Source organism: Centropristis striata, chromosome 21 (assembly GCF_030273125.1).
Source record: "Centropristis striata isolate RG_2023a ecotype Rhode Island chromosome 21, C.striata_1.0, whole genome shotgun sequence".
Lineage (NCBI taxonomy): Eukaryota > Metazoa > Chordata > Actinopteri > Perciformes > Serranidae > Centropristis > Centropristis striata.
In genome coordinates, this window is record NC_081537.1 from 27,286,488 (window position 1) to 27,304,625 (window position 18,138).

Below are 18,138 nucleotides of genomic sequence, written 5' to 3' on the forward strand. Positions count from 1 at the left end.
AAGTATGAAAATGTGGCATGGAGCTGAGAAAGAAGAACTGAGACATGAGGAGCAGAAAGGTAAAAGATGACTCAGCCAATATAATGAGTTCTGAAAGCCTGTTCTGAAGCCTGAACTGATAGAGACAGAGCAGAATAAGAGCAGAAGCTAAATGTGCTGTGTCTGAAGCCAACCCACACAATCCAGCATGAAGAGGACATCATTTGCTTTTACTTGTTTTCTTCAATAATAGAAAGATAATTTATTTATTTTAATCTTGATTGTCGTTATTCGGATTCAACTCACAAATCCAATATCATGTATCAAGTTAAATCTACGCGAAATAGAACCTGCCGTGACTGTGGATCTAATAACTTGACTTTATATTTAAAAGTAGATTCCCAGTGCCTGGGAATACCTCAGCGCAGCGGGGCTTTAGACAGGAGATCAATAGGGATTATCTGACACACTCAGGTATTCACGCAATGCTGATGAAACCATTTCACACACACTGCATTTATACTGACTCTGCAGTGAGTGGTAGCTGCGGGACAGCAAGGTACTTTAGGGACACACTCACAGTGGATGCATTTGCATGAGCACAATGTTTCTCATCTTCAAGTTAAGATTTTATTCAGGAAAGGCTGTAAGGTGTAATGCAACTCCACTGCATTCATTTACACACCAATAACACCAGGGCTGTCTGTCAGTACATTCTGTGCCAAAAGGTTGACTTTGGCAAAACATTCTAATTGACCGCTTTACTACATGAAACAGGTACAGAACAGGGTTGTATTCAAGACAGGAAGGTTCTTATAATGTCCGGAAGCCACAGAACACATTTAAGCCCCGCCCCCTTTATGGAAGAAAACAATCAATCAATCTCTCTCTCTATTGACCTTGTATTGAATGAAGGAGCCTCCTTGACAATTTCGTCTGTTAGCAAAAACAGAAAAATGGTGAAAAGCTGCTATGTGGTAGATGCACTACCAACAGTTTAAAGAACCAGAACTAAGTTTTTATAAACTGTAGAACCAAAAAAATAACCTTTAAGAGGACATAGGTGGATACAGATGAGAGACATCAGCAGTTAGAATGGGGAAAACTGCGTGATCCTGAAACTCAGTATATTTAATGTTATGGGCCATGGGCTGAAACGCTAACAAAATGTCTGTTTCTAGCTAAAACTATTAGATTAAACATATAGTCCTTTTAGCACTCTATGTCTACCAGAAAGGACAAGTTGGCTGTTAGCAAGCTAATGTTAGCTATATGTTAGCAGGCTAATGTTAGCTAATATTAACCTTTGTTTTGAAGTTTGAAAGTTTGTAGTACATTCTACACACAATCACTTTTGACAATGTTTCTGTTTTTTGGTAGCAGAAGAGATTGTCAGGGAGACTCTTTATTACAATACAAAGTCAATGGAGAGTGATGGATTGTTTTCCCACCGGGCGGGCATGGACGTCAGAGTAGGATGCGTGGTGTTACGTCTTTATGGGATTTATGGGAAATATTTTGATCATATACCACAATACTGTGACATAGAGTAGGGAACAAACTGCCTCAGCTATCCTATGTTAAATTTCTGGTAAATACAGAAAGGCATCTTAAATAAATCACTGATAAAAAAAACCTCAACAACACAAAAGAAAAAGAATATAGAGTAGAAGCCAGAGACACTTACCTTGACAGCTGCAGTGACAGCAGCGGTGGCTGCGATGCTCAGTCCCTGCTTGCCAAAGTTGACCATGGTCTCATAGCTCCTCTCTTTGGCCTGCACAATATACTCGTCTATTTCCTAAAGGGAGACAATACGTTTTGTAGTGGGCAGTTATATGTTAGCAAAGAAGCGGATGTCCAATATTCTAAAAAAACACAAATTAAAGGTTGGATGAAGGGATGGATGATCTTACCCTCTCCCTGGAGGACAGCAGAGGGTGCAGACACTTCCTGTAAATGAGACTTGCTCCTCTGGTGTAGGGGGACAGCAGCCAGATCACAAAGGCTATCTTCAGCTCGTAGTACAGAGGAAACCTGGACACCGGATATTAACTCTTGTTAAGTATCAGGTTCATACAGTTGTTCAAGAGTACAATTCAAGTACTCTCAAGGTAGTTAAACAAATAATTTACAGACTTACCATCTAAATTGATACAATAAATTGAGTTATGTAAAAAATAAATGGAGTGCAGAATACAGAAAACTACAATATTCCAATCAGATTTTAAACCCGAGGGTGCACAGATGGATACATGATGAGACGGTTGAAACAACAGTGTATGTCTTATCCAAGATACAACCATTTGTGTGTTTGTATTTCTCACCATGCCAGTGTTAGGTCAGTGATGGTCTCCACCACAGTGTAGAGGGCAAACACAATCCAGTACATCATCCATCGCACCTAAACAGACACACAAACAGAAAAAACACTTAATAATAGAGCATTGATTTAAGGGACTGATATATCATCTACGACGGCATTGCTGTTGCCTTTTTTACATTCCACCTGTTAAACTGCAACAATTTCATCCCAATATATTTCTCTTTTTACTTAGAATGTTGCGTTTTGGGGGATGGGAGGGAGGTTTTTTCTGAATGGTTGTTTGTTTATTCAGAACTAGTGCAGTGCCGGTTCAAACTATGCCTGTTTGGATTTGCTTGGCTGTAGGTATTGCTGCTTACGGCTCTCTCAAGAACTGCTCATGCAAACAATTTCACACTCAACGCTGAACTTTGGGTCCTGTCTAATACACCTCCAGCAATGCTACAATATATGAGTCATTAGCTAACAGCTAGCGATCGAGGGCCAGGCTATTCCCAGGAACAAAGGTGGTAGTTCCAGAAGTTTATTGTTGATGCTTGAAATGTTTAAGTTTACAATGTAACATCTCTGATCTGATTTTTAGTTCTCTAACTCCGATTAAGACACCCAGATTAAGACAACGCAGGTGCCGGTGGCAGTAGCGATGGCAGAAAGTGTTGAAGCGAAGGCGGGCTTCGGTTGTAGCCCTTCAACAGCATCCGGCGTTCTTGTCTGCCCCTCAAAATCAACGTCCATCTTGTTGATTTTGTTGTTGAAAATGCCCATTTCCCGCCTTTCTCCACTTGTTTATTATGACGTAATAGGACCGGAAAGAGGGCCGTATTAACCCGCTGAAACGATGCATATCGCCACCTAGTGCTGAGGAGGAGGACATGTTCCCGTCAGTTATTCGATTTTCTCAGTTGCATGTAAACTGGGACAAGGACAGAAGTCCGATTAGACGGCAAAATCTAATTTTAAGCATAGCTCAATTAAACTCTGCATGTAAATACACTCAGTGTCTACATAACGAACTACGATAAATATGTTCCATAGATCTGTTTCATTTTAATTTTAATTGAAAAATGATTACAATTAGCTTTCAGTTTTAATTATGGAAATTGAAAGTAGGATCGGCGAAATTTGAAGTTTAAATTCAGGAAAGCAATTTAATAAACCAGTCTTATCATATTTGATACCATGCAGCCTTTTAAATGATATGTCATGCTAGCAATGCTGATGAAAACTATTTAAATTGGATCATATCTTTAATATCATCAAAAATGGTGGATTGGAGAATCGTGACATTCGAGACGATCTCAAGAGCTTACACACTGCACTGAGAGCCCATTTTATTCCAAACATAATAGAGAAGGTAAAAACTTGATAAGAGTTCCAGAATTTGAGCTTTATAGTGTATTCTCCATCTCCTCTCTGCTTTCTCCTTTTAGCCAGTAGTAGTGAAACAGAGGTTTAGGATTTTTTCATTCATTTTATTGCCTTTATGCTTTCTGCTGTACTCCTTGCTCTCTCGCTCCCTGTGTCCCTCTTTAAGGGCTTTCCAGGCTCTTCTGACTGGATTTCCATATCAAAGCCAGCGGTAGACGGTGGCAGGCGGGCAGACAGTCACATGGCAGGCTGTGGTATTAGCCAGACCCGGCCGCTGCCGCATGACTGAACACACACTGACACTAGCTAATGAAATGTCAGTGTGAGTGTGAGTGTGTGTGTGTGTGTGTGTGTGTGTGTGGGTGGGTGGGTGAGGGAGTAAAGTCTGTGTTTGAAAGAGGGAGAACAAGAGAGAGACACACCAAACACAGGCGCACACATTCACCTGTTTCACAAACTCTCAGAATCACAAACACACACACACACACACACGCCTGCAGTCTGCCTCACATTACTGCTGGACTGGTTAATTGGTGACCTCATAGTGAACTCCCTACTCATACACACACACAGAAAGCCTTGTGGAATGATAAATGTAAAGAGGAAAGAAAGAGAGAGTGAAACACAGAGCCAGTGAGATGGAGAGGACGTCTAATTTATATGTTTCAATCCACTTCTACCTCCGCTGCTTCCCCCTCTCCCTTTCATCTTCCACTTCATACCCCCTTCTTTCTCTCTGTCTTTTACAGCTTTTTTTCCCTCTTCTCTCCCCCCTTCATCTCATCAGTAGGGAGGACATTAAGACATGACCTCAGTGAAATATACAGCAGCCATTTTGCCTTCCTGAGGCAATAGCAGACATTTACTGGCCCCGTCTGTGAATAACTGCCTTCCATTAAAAGAGAAAGGAAAAAAAACACCTGACATCAGCTCTTTACAGCCACTAGGCCCACTGGTAATGTTAAACTTGGTAGATAGCGCATGAAGACGTAGCTGGGCAGCAGTGGAGACTGTCCAATAGGGAGCATGTAAGCTACATCCCACCAGCCGACAAGTTTCAATCAGCGGAATGACTTTAAAATAGAGACGACCAATATGGGATTTTTGAGACCGATACCGATTTTAGTCCATTTTTTTTAGCTGGAATGAAAATAGACCTTTTTTATGTGGATTGTGCGCTGACTTTTCACCACTCTGCAAATGTACCAAGAGAGCTACTTTTTTAAAACATAAAACTTGTTATACATAATGATACAAACAATAACTTACATTGTCAGCCAATTCTATAAATAATAACTGAGAAAATAAAGAATAAATAAGAAAAATAATTGGCTAAACAAACATCACTACTGTTCAGTTTCAGTCAATTGCTGATTATATTTTAAAAAAAAAGGATAAAAAAAATATAACGCAAAGCAACATTTTCTGCATTATATATTGTGTAAAAAAGTTTTCATAATGGCACATATCAGACAGAATATACACCGATAATGATATGCCCTTGATAGGCCAATAATATCTGTCAACTGATATATCTGAGGACTCCCAGTGTCAGTTAGAACTTAATTATTTCCATTATCAATTAATCGATGGAATATATTCAATATCGATCATTTGGTCTCTTTAACATGCCACATCATGCTGAAAAATACCCATCAAAATATCCCAAGACCCAAGTTCATTCATCCATTATCCTGAACCGCTAATCTGAACTCAGATCGCATGGGGCTGGAGCCAATCAGAGGTGACAATGGGTGAGGGGCAGGGTATACCCTGGACAGGTCCCCAGAATATCACATAGGGACAGACAACCACTCTCAATTTAGAATGACCCGTTAAACCTACTCTGCATGGAGCTGGAGGGAAAGAAAGCCAAAGGACCCATGCTGACACGGGGACAACATGCAAACTCCACACAGAGGGGCCTTTATCCGAACTCGCGGCCCTCTTGCCGTTAGGCAACATTACTAACCACTACACCACTGAGTAGCCCAAGACCCAGGGTGATGTATTCAAACTGCTTGTTTTGTTGAGCAATAAATCAACCACTTGTTTCAGGTCTACAAAAGGTTTCCCAATGGGTGCAAAGCAAATGAGAGTAGAAACAGTGCAGTTTTTCTGCACCCTTAAAGCATTAAAACAAAGCAGCCAATGAAGAACTCACAAAACACGCCCATTCCCTTGGACAAAAAACTGCATTAGATCCCAAATGGTACTAGCCATCTACCTTAGGCAATGAGTAATCTCTATAAACAGCTGAATCTGAATTCAGAATCTGTATTAGGGCTGGGCGATATGGACCAAAAGACATATCCCGATATATTTAGGCTGAATATCGATAAACGATCCAATACATCCCAATATTTTGATCGCAAAGTGAGAGCAAATCTTCAGTCAGTCAAAGCCAAATATGAAATGTCACAAGTAGTTTTATTGAAACCATTTATTTAAGTGAACATAAATAATGTATAAAAACAGGAGCACCTCTTTTTTAAAAAAATCAAAGCTCCATAAAGCGCACATTTAAATAAAAAATATTTTTAAATAAAAATAAACTATGAAATAAAAATAGGCCAATCTTTTTCTGAAATAAATATATTTATATGAGAAAAGAATAACAAATTATATTATATATAAAGCAGCTTGCCTGGAGCAAGAATCACAGTGCAAATTTGAACTATATTGATATATGCGATATGGTCTAATTCCATATCACACTTAAAAATATATTGATATATTTTATATTTTAATATGGATATATCGCCCAGCCCTAATCTGGATTCAACAGGACAAGATTTTGGTAGCGGAAGCCTTCTGATTTTTCTTTGTAGACCTGGTATATTGACCAATCATATCTGAGCAGGGTTTGGTTGACTGCAGGTAAACAGTTCATATTGGGAGGTGGACGGATTACCCGAAATGTAATGTTGGAAATGGTATTATAACAGCATATAGTGTCAAACACATGACATTCTTGGAATATCAGCCCATATTTATAAGCAAATTGCTGGTGTTTTTTCTCTTTCTTCTCATTTTGCAGCTTTTACAAGCAACACTGAAGCCACGCTTTGGACCGTGTATTCCTCTTAGCCACGCCTCTTTCTTTGTTGAAAGTTTCCATTAGTGTAATTCGAGTTTGACGTCACTGTTCTTCAATGCACAACTGTCAGTAAATACATTCGGCCACTGATAAAAGAAACGGAAGGAATGGAAGGGATATTGTGATATAATTTCACAACCGAGAAAGCTGAGGGCCCAACCAGTACAATTACTGTATTATATTGAGCTTGAATAATCCTGTTTTCTTTAAAGCTGACCATATATCTAGTCTGTCAATGAGCTGAATGTTCTTAAAAACAATAAGACTTTTCTAAAAAATGACACACCGATAAATAAACACAGAATTATGTGTCCACAATCAGTTCTCGCCGCTTTCTGTGGTTTCAGCAGTAACAACACACAGACCATCAGAAGTCAGGCTGGGATCCAGACCACTCAGCAAAGAGGCCCATTTGTCTGACACAGAGTGGAGTCAAACAGTGTAGCCTAGGGGTCAGAGGCTTTAACTGCCCTCATTCAACACTTTATCATTCCTGTGTCAACAGAGGATAGGTTGCAGAGATGTAGTAAAAGACAGTGGACAGCAATGGTAACAGAATGGTGTCCGGTACTGTTGAGGAGTGAAGGAAAGAATAGAATGAATCTATGGAAGGAGGAAGAAAAGATTGTTTCCATTACTGGTTTTACTTGAACTTGTATACATGTGCACAAAGAAATACACACTAAAGTAATAAAAACATGACAAAGAGGGCTGGGGCCTTTGGAATGAATGTTGTCGTGAACTGGAATAACCTCTGGCAGGGCGTGCTGTAGCTCAAGTCACATAAAAGCAGCCACAGGCAGCTGTAGAAATAGCTCCTACCTTCAACTAATGAACTCTGTGTCATCAGCATATACATGGGATCCATGTACACACACGTGTGCTTGAAGGGTGTGCTTAATAGAAAAGTAAATTCAATCCTATGAACTTGTTTTGGTTAGATAATCATAAAATCATGCTTGAGGCATATTTGCAAACAGCAGTGGATGCTGTTCCTAGCTTGTCTTTCAATGAGATCCAGTTTTCGTTCACTCATTTTAGCACTCCTTGACATTTTCTGAAGGGGCACCAAGTGTAAAGTGTGCAGCTGAGGTCTTGGGAGAAAGGTTGGTTCAGGTTCAGTAAGCTTCCTCTCCTTGGCATCTTCCAATTGTGCCCATTATGTTTGTTTGCAATCACAAATAGAATAGTTGGAATGAAACAGTTCCAACAATCAACAGAGTACAACTGTCCATATGGTGGTTTAGCATTTTAGGAGCATCCAAACTGGACATTGTAGTCTTTTTTTTTTTTTTTTAAGGTTTCTACTATCTGCATTTCTATCAATCTGAAGAGAAATTGGTAGTTCCGACCCGACTGTTTAATGGAACAAAGAAGGGGCCTGTAACAGTAACAGCAGAAATCCAGCAACAGACGCAGACAGTGAGGGAGACAAAGAGAAGAGAGTCTGGAAGCAGCATCACAGCTTACTGCGTCTGAATCTGTGAGCTGGTGTGTTAAAGCTGTGTGTGAATGTGATACTAACTCAGCTGACTGGGATTTCACTCTCACTGACATTACTTACATCAGCCAACTCCACCAGGAAAACACCTCCAAGCGTTTACATCTATATGTCTCTATAGGTTCCTATCCAGACCTGACATAAATTGGGAATCAGTGCTAAGACACAATTCACATTCTGCTATTCCAGTGGTTTTGCAAAGTACACCCAATGTTTACAAACACAGACAGCTATTTCCCAAATTTCAGTATCCATCGGCTATAGGCTGATATTTCAGGAGTTCTGGTATAGTCAGCAGATATCCGGATGATGGATTCCAGCAAAAAATTCCTCTTCCATGCACTGGTCATTGTTTAAAATCTGACAGTTGGCATTTGGTTCTAATGTGGTTGATCAATACTACCAATGACTACAAAAGGAAACCAGAATACTTCCAATACACAAATGTGTCCCACTATAGATTACATACAGAATCTGATTATTACTTCACTAAACTCTATGCTGTCATTAGCTGACACTTAAGTAGGAACTAGAGATGGGTGATTGGATGATTATATCAGCTATGCACGGTTGGCTAAAACCATCACTGGTTGTTTTTGGGGGCAACTTTTGTCCTTTTGTGTTGATACATAGAAAAACAGAAAAAAACAAGAGGAGCCGCAACCTCCCACTTCTACATGCTGGAGCTTGTACATTGAACTGTTAGGGCATGGTTAACACACACACAAAACCAAGGAGCAGGCACTGTCATAACGTTACTGGCCAACTTCTCAAATGTTGAATCTAAAAAGATCACATGCCAATGACTGCTTCTGTTTTTGTTAAAAAAAAAAACAGGTCTTGTGCTGATTGCACAATTTATTATTTATTTATTTACTTGTGTTTTCGTCCTACAACTTTGACACTTTGACAGTGTGTTTTTAAATTCACTAAAGGTTATTTAACATTTTAACACAATGTCTTGCTCAGACTAAAAGCAGTTAAGGGTCGGCTGTTCAAATTGAATAACGACTGTCACTTGCTAATCAAGGAAGCTCGCTAGAACTAGCGTTAGCCGATGACTAAGCGTGATTCTGGCTCTTAACCTGTTCTGTGTGGTTGAACCCCCCCCAAACAAAAAAACAATATGGCAACAGCCATAAACCAAGATGGCGACACCCACAAGTACCCAAGTACACAAAAAGAAATGGGTGACATCCCAGTGAATAAGTTCACTATATTTATACAATCTTTGGTTTTCAGGCCAAGTTCAGTTAACTGTGACATTTTGTCACCTGAAAATTCAGTTGTACTAAAAGGCATGCTGGTGACATTGTCCTTCTGGCTCCCAATCCGTTCTGTGCATGTACTGGTTCCAAAAAACAAATATGGTGACGGACAAAAAATGCCAAACTCAAGGCTTTAAAACGCTAGTCCACAAATTAATGACATCATGGTGTTTTGTCCACTTTTTATATCTAGTCTATGGTGTGTGTGTGTGTGTGTGTGTGTGTGTGTGTGTGTGTGTGTGTTGAGTAGAATCATACAAAAATCAGGTCGTCAATACATGCAGAGATGCTCATATACTTACATATTCCTTAACATTTTTTGTCTTGACAGCTTTGTAAGAGTAGTATGCAGGATACAGAGTCCCAAATAACAGCCTACAGGGAGAGAGAAAACACAACATGAGACACAACATTTCTAATACAATTAAATGTTAAGAAACCCATTTACAGATCTACCAATATTCCTTACAAGCCCACTGCTGAACATTGTGGCCACATGGCATTTCAGCCTGAACTTGCTAGTGTTTTCACTCCAATGTGTAATTTTTTTCTCACTCACAATCAATTAAAGCCAACAAATGCAAACACCCATACATAGGCCATTTCATGAAGTGCCGATATGTGACAGATCTAAGTAGGTATGTTTGCACCAAAAGTAGAAATTTGTTAACATTACTGTACTGTTTAAAGCCTACGGTTTGTCTCCTCTTTTACAGTCTGGTTTCCACAGTCACAACACAACACACATGCAAAGGGGATTTTACACTCAAACCAAAATGGAAGTAGAGAATATTCCAAGGGTACGGAGGCTTACATGCAAAATTGTGATTTTCCAGTTAAAAGCCATCTGCTGTTCCTGCAGAACAATCTGGGGACTTATTTATATCCTGCTATGATAGAGTGTTGGGTTCTGACCCAGAGTCTGAAAACCACTGGAACACAAGACAATGACTCAATGTTTCCCCTGTAATCTTCTGCAGCGGCAGCGGTTGGGGGTAATGTGGGGTTTGGTTTCATGTCTGGTCCAGTGCAGGTTTCAGCACTACCGCAATGTGCTGCTCTCTTCTTTTGTGCTTTTGCACATTTGCTACAAACATAAATTCACAGTTTTTTTTATTTAAGTGTCTTTAGGATATACTATTTTTACTGCTGAAGAACTTTTAGTGTATGTTGGTGGTGCTGTTTTGTGTGTCTAGCCTTGCTAACTAAACAGTCATTCTTTCAAGTATGGGAAACAAAATGTAATACAATACCAGTAGAAATTCCAGCCTTTAAAATGACCATAACATGTAATAAACAAAAACTGAACATTGGAATTATCATTAAAAATAGTACTTATTATAGGGACTGTTGTATATTAGACTGGATTTATTTAAGATAGGCGTAACTTTGCCATTTCCACCTGGTCGGTCAGAAGCGTTAATCGCCAAACCACATTGCTTTTTCATCTTGGTAAGAACAAATCCATATAGCCACAGCCTTATAGTCATTCATTTAATCCATTGTTCTTACAAAAATATTCACAAGTGAGATTTATACTGAATGTTGTCCATCCAGATTAAATACAATGAACAATAGGTGGGTTTCACGTGATGTGACACTGCTGTATCGCGAGCGTGAAATTCAGATGGGCGGGTGATCAATCGCGTGCTAGCGTTATAGGGCTAGCGAGACCAAGACCAACTTGGTGCCATTGAGAGAGACAAACTTAAATGTGTATCATTAACTTATTTGATTTGTTTAACAGCAATGTGACTGATACAGTGAGATAGCATGCTAATGTTAGCGGGCGATCTTTAGCATGATGGTGATAACGTTAGCGGGCGATCAATAGGGTGCTAGCGTTAGCGGCTAGTAAGACCAAGACCAACTTGGTGCCAATGAGAGAGACAAACTTAAATGTGTATCATTCGCTTATTTGATTTGTTTAACAGCAATGTGACTAATACAATGAGATAGCGTGCTAATGATAGCAGGCGATCGTTAGCGTGCTGGTGATAACGTTAGGGGGCGATCAATAGAGTGCTAGAGTTAGCGGCTAGTAAGACCAAGACCAACTCAGTGCCGTTGAGAGAGACCAACTTAAACATGCATCATTCACTTATTTGATTTGTTTAACAGCATTGTGACTGATACAGTGTGCTAGCGTGCCAATATTAGCCTGCTAACAATAGCAGGCTTACATTATTGTGCAAACTATTGTTTCTTCCATGTTTACTTCCTGCCCTCCATTTTAAATCATCCCACCTTTGCGCGTCATCATAATCACCTGACTGAAACATACCTATTCTGAAAATATTTTGTGTATTTTAGGCAGATATTATAGACATCCCTATGCAGAGATATTACAGATGGTGAAGTAAATGCCACAGTTGTGAATAAAGGACCAACCACTTGCAGCAAGACTATTGGTCTTTGTGACTACTGCTCACCATATACTGAAATCAACAGAGCTCTTTCTATCCTGACACACACACACACACACACACACACACACACACACACACACACACACACACACACACACACACACACACACACACACACACACACACACACACACACACACACACACACACACACACACACACACACACACACACACACACACACACACACACAGTGAAAGCACCAACAAAAGAATGAATATCCCCACCCTCGCTCACAGACACAGAGTAACAAGGGCGGTTAGTCCAGCCTCTGTGTTCTAAGCTGCACACCATATATTCTGCCTGACAGGACTCTCTCTCTGTGTGTGTGTGTGTGTGTGTGTGTGTGTGTGTGTGTGTGTGTGTGTGTGTGTGTGTGTGTGTGTGTGTGTGTGTGTGTGTGTGTGGAGACAGAGCAAGAAAAACGACTAGATCAATTTAAAGCAGGACACTCCTTCCCTCCAATCCCTCTCTCTCTAACATTCTTGTGCTCCTCTCTCCTCCCCCCGCTCACTGAGCTTGCCATGTCTGCAGCACAGTGTGTTCTCTGCAGATCTGCCGAGGATGCATGCAGGATCTGTTCAGCTGGAATACAGGAATACATAGTGACTGCATACTCATGCATACTACTTATTGGTACATTTCCCAGGTTTCAAGATTAATCAGGTATAAAAGCGTTTACAGAACAATGCATGCACTTTGTTAGATGAGGTGCGTTTATAAATTTGCCTTATGCACTTTTGTTTTGGCAGCAAGTTGTCACCACATTCACTGTTTTATGTAACAATATATAGTGAGCCCAACCAATGCTACAGCAAATATATTTCCTGGGCCAAAACCTGTTTAAACGTGGGCCAATAAGTCATAAAAGTGTCCCAAAAAAATATATTCAACATGATAGATTACTTTTTCCATTTTGCCAAAGCCCCAGCAGAGGCAAAGATAACCTGATTTTCCAAATTATGGGTCAAGCCCCATAAACAACTCATAGAGTAACTCCATAGTGACTGCTTATGTCTTTCAAAGTCTAAACCACTGAGGATTTATGTTACGAGATCAAATCCAAAGTAGTAACAATGTACAAAATGTGAATAAAACACAATGCAATAACTTGCTAATCCTTTGTGACATATATTCAAATATTCAAATATGCACTCTGAATCCTGAATTTGATGCCTTCTGTTTTTGTTTACATTTATAACTTTTTGGGAATCGGGCCTGTACCAATTTGTAGTCCATTAGCCCGAACTGAGCTAATCGTGAGGTGTTTTTTCTCTCTGACTTGACAAAGCACCTCGAGAGCCACCTCCAACTGTTGCCACAGGATCAATAGTAGTGACCAGGACTAAGATGAACTTGATGCAAAAAAATAAAATAAAAACAATTGTCCGCGTGTCCCTTTAAGATGGTGAAATCCCAATATTGGGAGATTGTCAATTTGGTTAATCAAACAAACTAAATACCTGACAAAGTGAAGTACCTCATAACATTGATATAAAAATCCTATATAAGCCAACACTGACATAAAACAGTCCTACCCTATTGATTTATAACACTGCCTGTTGTTGCCTGCAAGGGTGTAATACATCCAGATATATAAAGTGAAGGATACGCTGGTATTAATAGTACTGCAATATCTCTGACAGTTGACAAATGTGCATAAAGCTGAAAGCTGTAGTGAAGAATTAAACCTGTAAAAGTGTTCTGAGCTTCGCTAAAATGAGGATATGGATAATTAAGAGTCCCTGGATTACCATTGTCTGCATGTAAATGACTTTGCTGTTCTCAAGACTGACTGAAAGAATGAAGCACAAGCGTAAAATCAAATTACTCCTCTCAACTGGTAATATCAATGTCACTCTAAATGTGGTCAAGGGGGAAAGATAAAAAGAGGGAGAGGGGAAGAAAGAGAAACCGAAGGAGGCATGATCTTACTTTGGCTAGTCATGCTGGCAGAGTTGAGCTGCTGAATTTAAACTGACCCAGTATTTAAACTGGCATCAGGTGGAGAGAGGAACCCTGGCAGCTAGTGTAAAGAGCCCTGACTGGCACACCAAGCAGACTTATGTGCCTGCATGCAAAAAGTTGCTGTGGTCCCATTCAGAGTAAAATAGACAATAAATCAGGGTATGCTTTAGGGTGGGGCTACCCAATGATTGACAGGTCAAAACCACAGTGCACAGCATGTTACCGTCTTGGAAATGTAACCATTTCACAGTCAGTGTGTTTACATGCACAGTTTAATGGAGCTATGCTTAAAATTTGATTTTGGCGTCTAATCGGACTTCTGTCCTTGTCCCAGTTTACATGCAACTGAGAAAATTGAATAACTGACTGGAACGTGTCCTCCTCCTCAACACTAGGTGGCGATATGCGTAGTTTCAGCGGCTTAATACAGCCCCCTTTCTGTTGACCTATTACATCACAATAAACAAGTGGAGAAAGGCGGGAAACTGTCATTTTCTAACAACAAGAACGACAAGATGGATAATCGCACAGCTCTGTTCATTTCGTACGTAATGTACACGTTACTCATTGTGCAGATAAGGTGCACACTATCCCTTGTGATCATGGTGATTTTGACGCTGGAAGACTGCCGAGCGACCGCCCTTTCTTGGATGTTTTGTTCCGGAGTCATATGCCAGCGCGGGGGGCATTATCTGGGTGTCTAAATCTGTTGGAGAACTCCAACATTAGTCGGACTAACACATATACATGCACTTCAGTTTCCCAATTATAGTCAGATTAAGGCAATAATTCGTTTTTTTCAAGTGTCATGTAAACATACTGAGAGTGATTACAGTTGTCAAGTCAGTTTTATTTATATAGCCCAAAATCATAAATCACAGATTTGCCTCAAAGGGCTTTACAGACTGTACATGGTACAACACCCTCTGTCCTTAGACCCTCAGTTGATCAAATATAACCAACAAAATGCCGAACCCACGCCTTTATAATCAGAATCAACAAACCAATGAGGTCATGGTGACTCGTCCTGTTATGTTGGTGGCAACGGAGCATACTAAAATGCAAACTTGGAAACAAGAATATAGGACTTGAGTGCACCTTGTACTGGAACTCATCCTTTTCAGTCAGTAAAGTTATTCTCAGTGGTTTATATCTCTCCTGAAATGCTGTAACCTTTCATTCTATCTGCTGGTTTCATAGCTTATCGCTGAAAGACAGGAACAGTGTTGTTACGCTCTGTTCAAAAGATTAGACAGAGATTCCAGCCTGTTATGTTAACAATAAACCAATGAGCATACTGAGTCTGTCTGAATACATCCTCGTGAGTAAATTCCTTTGCTGCCACCAGGGCATCGTTAAACTCTAACTCCCTATTCCAAGACCTTCATTCCCTCTGATATTAATGCTTCATAGCTTTTTAAGCGTTTCCCCAGTTTATTGCATGTGTCTGTGTTATCATGAACTGACATGCATATTGCCTTGTCTGGACAAATTTCTGGATAAACAAAGTTGTTGTCATTGAACTGAAATGAGTTAAAAATTTCACAATTACAGCCACCTACAAACATACACAGACACACTGTATATAGTCTTCTATACAGACACACCGATCAGAGTCCCTTCAGCAGCAGGCAAGAAGCCAACAACCACAGCAGTTTATTTTCCTGCCGTTGCTATAGCAACAGCAAGCCTGCCAAAGCTTGCATGCTCTCTCTTCGTCTCTACACCTCACAGTCAGCTAGCCGTGCTTTATATGCATAAATGTAGAAAATAGAGCTGAACATTGCTCCAAATAAATGAAAGTTGGATAACTCCCTGTCTTACAGTGGTATGAGGATGTGTTTATGTGGAGAAACCAGAATGGCGGCCTGGACGGGGTTCTCTAAATGTCTCTGTTGCTTAGTCGTTGTTCAACTATACACAAGTCTTTCCTCTCCAACACAGTCATTTGAAGGCCTTGTGTCTGGCTCGTGATCTTAGTCATGCTAATGAAAGGCGATTGATGATGCTGAGATAATAGCAGGTATTTGTTTTTCAATTGCTCCTAACTTGTTTAGACTGCAATGAGAGTCTAGTCATGGTGCTCCTGCACACCCATCAGTTGCTAGCCTCGTTAGCCGGGTTAGTCAAGCTCAATGGGCAAGGATTTGTGTCAAACTGCATGGAGACATTGCTCAACTGAAGTCGGGTATGTCTGTGAATGAACTTAAAATGTTTAATTTATGATGTCATCAAACAAATGTGATGATTAACAGAACAAAGAAAAGACAGGCAGCTTCTCACTGCAGATTCTGACCAAGCCAAGTAGTACCCAACACTACAGAGGTTCTCCATCTTCATTTATTAAGGACCCCTTTCAAGATAGACTAGGTAACCCCTCATGTATGTCCCATGGAATAACTTGATATTGCATATTTTTTACACATCTGTAGATTATAGATTTATAGGGCTGGAAAAAAATTCAATACAATAATTTATTGTCTTTCGCTGGCATATCGTGATAAAAACAAATATTGTGATACAAAATTACAATGTCTAATTTGATAATAACAAGCACTAGGGCTGGCCGATATGACGATACATCACCTAAAAAAAATTAAAAATGCTTGTATGTATTTTTCGATATTGTTTCTTTGTAATGTCAAAAACGGCACCCAAATTGCATTACGGCAAGATTACGTCATTTAGATTACACTTTAGGTTCTGATCTTTGCAGGTGGCAAAGCTAGAGAAAACCATGTAAGTGCTGTTTTGCTGTATGGAGTGTGGAGCATACAAAAATAGGCTTCCCCATATAGTTATTTCATATAGATAATTTATATAACCAGAAAATATGCTATCAGTCGTGATCATGCAATCAGAGCGTAATCTATTAACTAATATAGATTTTAAAACAAATGAAATAAATAAATACAAATATTTTTAATTGTACTATGGAACCTTGTGTAATACAAAATACTTATTCAAACGTATTCTGTATGTATCTGATGTATGTAAAATTGGTCTGCTACGACTAATTCTATTGAACATGAAACAAGAAAACATTTTAAGAAGGGGCTGTGGAAGCACATCTACTCTCCCTCCCTATTTTCTCTGTTGGCAGAAACATTAGTGAGCCTCCAGTCTCAGATGAGGAGTCTGTTGTGCACCAAAATTAGCGACTAGCAGACGTATTAGAATGGTAAGTTTAGTGAGCATGTTAGCTTGTTTTCTAATTGAAGATATGCCAGTATGTGAGAACCTTAACCTTAACGGCCAAAAAGCAACTGTTAAATTTTAACATTTAAATAGTTTTACCTGCTGTATTGAAAGCATAAACTCTGAAATAGACACTAAACTGTGAATTATGTGTACTGTTACTGGCCATACTAGTCATGCACCGGATCGACTTGCAACAGCAGCAGTTTCTTAAAAATACACCGGTACAATTTATTAAGGAAAGCATCTCACTCAGTCAACTACTTGGTAATACTTACCAGATCCATCTGGTGCCAAAAAAGTATCACCTTTCACTACCCTTGCCTTCCAATGAGTGTATTTATGACATTTCTTTATATTTTTAAAAGTCTTAAATGTACATTATAGTCTTTGAAAGTAACTACGACCAGCAGAGTCACTTAAACCAAGTGTTTCCATAAACCAAGTTCACACAAAAGAAGCAGAACACGCAATGAAAGGTTCTTGAAACAATTTAGTGAAAAGCGGGGCCCCTTCTTCATACCAAAACTACCATCCCTCTATTTCCCTTCTCTACCTCCTCATCCCCCTTCTTCCCATTTCAACACCTCCCCCCCCTTTCTCTGTATGCAGCTGAGAAAATAGCCCCATTGCTTTTTAGATAGACCTTGACTCTGGGCTCCAGGTCAATTTCCCTGGTTTCCTGACACCGTACACCACCAACAACCAGATGGAGGGAGGTGGAGGACGGGACGACAAGAGAGAGAGAGCAAAGGGAAAGAGAGAAAGAGAGAACAAGAGCAATAAAAACAGGAGACATACCGAGAGGGAGAAACAGAGGAGAGAGAGAGAAAAAAAGCCAGAGATCTCCAAGATTTGAGCTTGCACCATCTGGTTTGAGCTTCAGGAATAAGAATTTGATTACATGACTTTCCCCCTAAAAACACAGAGGGGGGATTGTTGAGAGAACTGCTGCTACAGCAAATGGGACTGGTTACAGTCCAGGTCTGTACATACCCAGT

General features: G+C 39.8%; 1 protein-coding gene across 2 annotated transcripts in view; it reads right to left on the minus strand.

Annotated features, from left to right (window-relative positions):
* The window catches only part of reep3b (receptor accessory protein 3b), a 45,876-nt gene that overhangs the window by 20,330 nt on the left and 7,408 nt on the right, over positions 1–18,138 (minus strand). Inside the window, exons 2-5 of one of the 2 annotated variants that reach the window (XM_059324424.1) lie at positions 9,845–9,917; positions 2,307–2,383; positions 1,896–2,016; positions 1,667–1,780 (exon numbers count right to left, since the gene is read on the minus strand). In XM_059324424.1, the coding sequence (XP_059180407.1) occupies positions 1,667–1,780; positions 1,896–2,016; positions 2,307–2,383; positions 9,845–9,917 (385 nt within the window). Of the gene's footprint in view, positions 1–1,666; positions 1,781–1,895; positions 2,017–2,306; positions 2,384–9,844; positions 9,956–18,138 lie in introns of those variants that run through there. The other variant, XM_059324423.1, reaches the window with a different exon arrangement.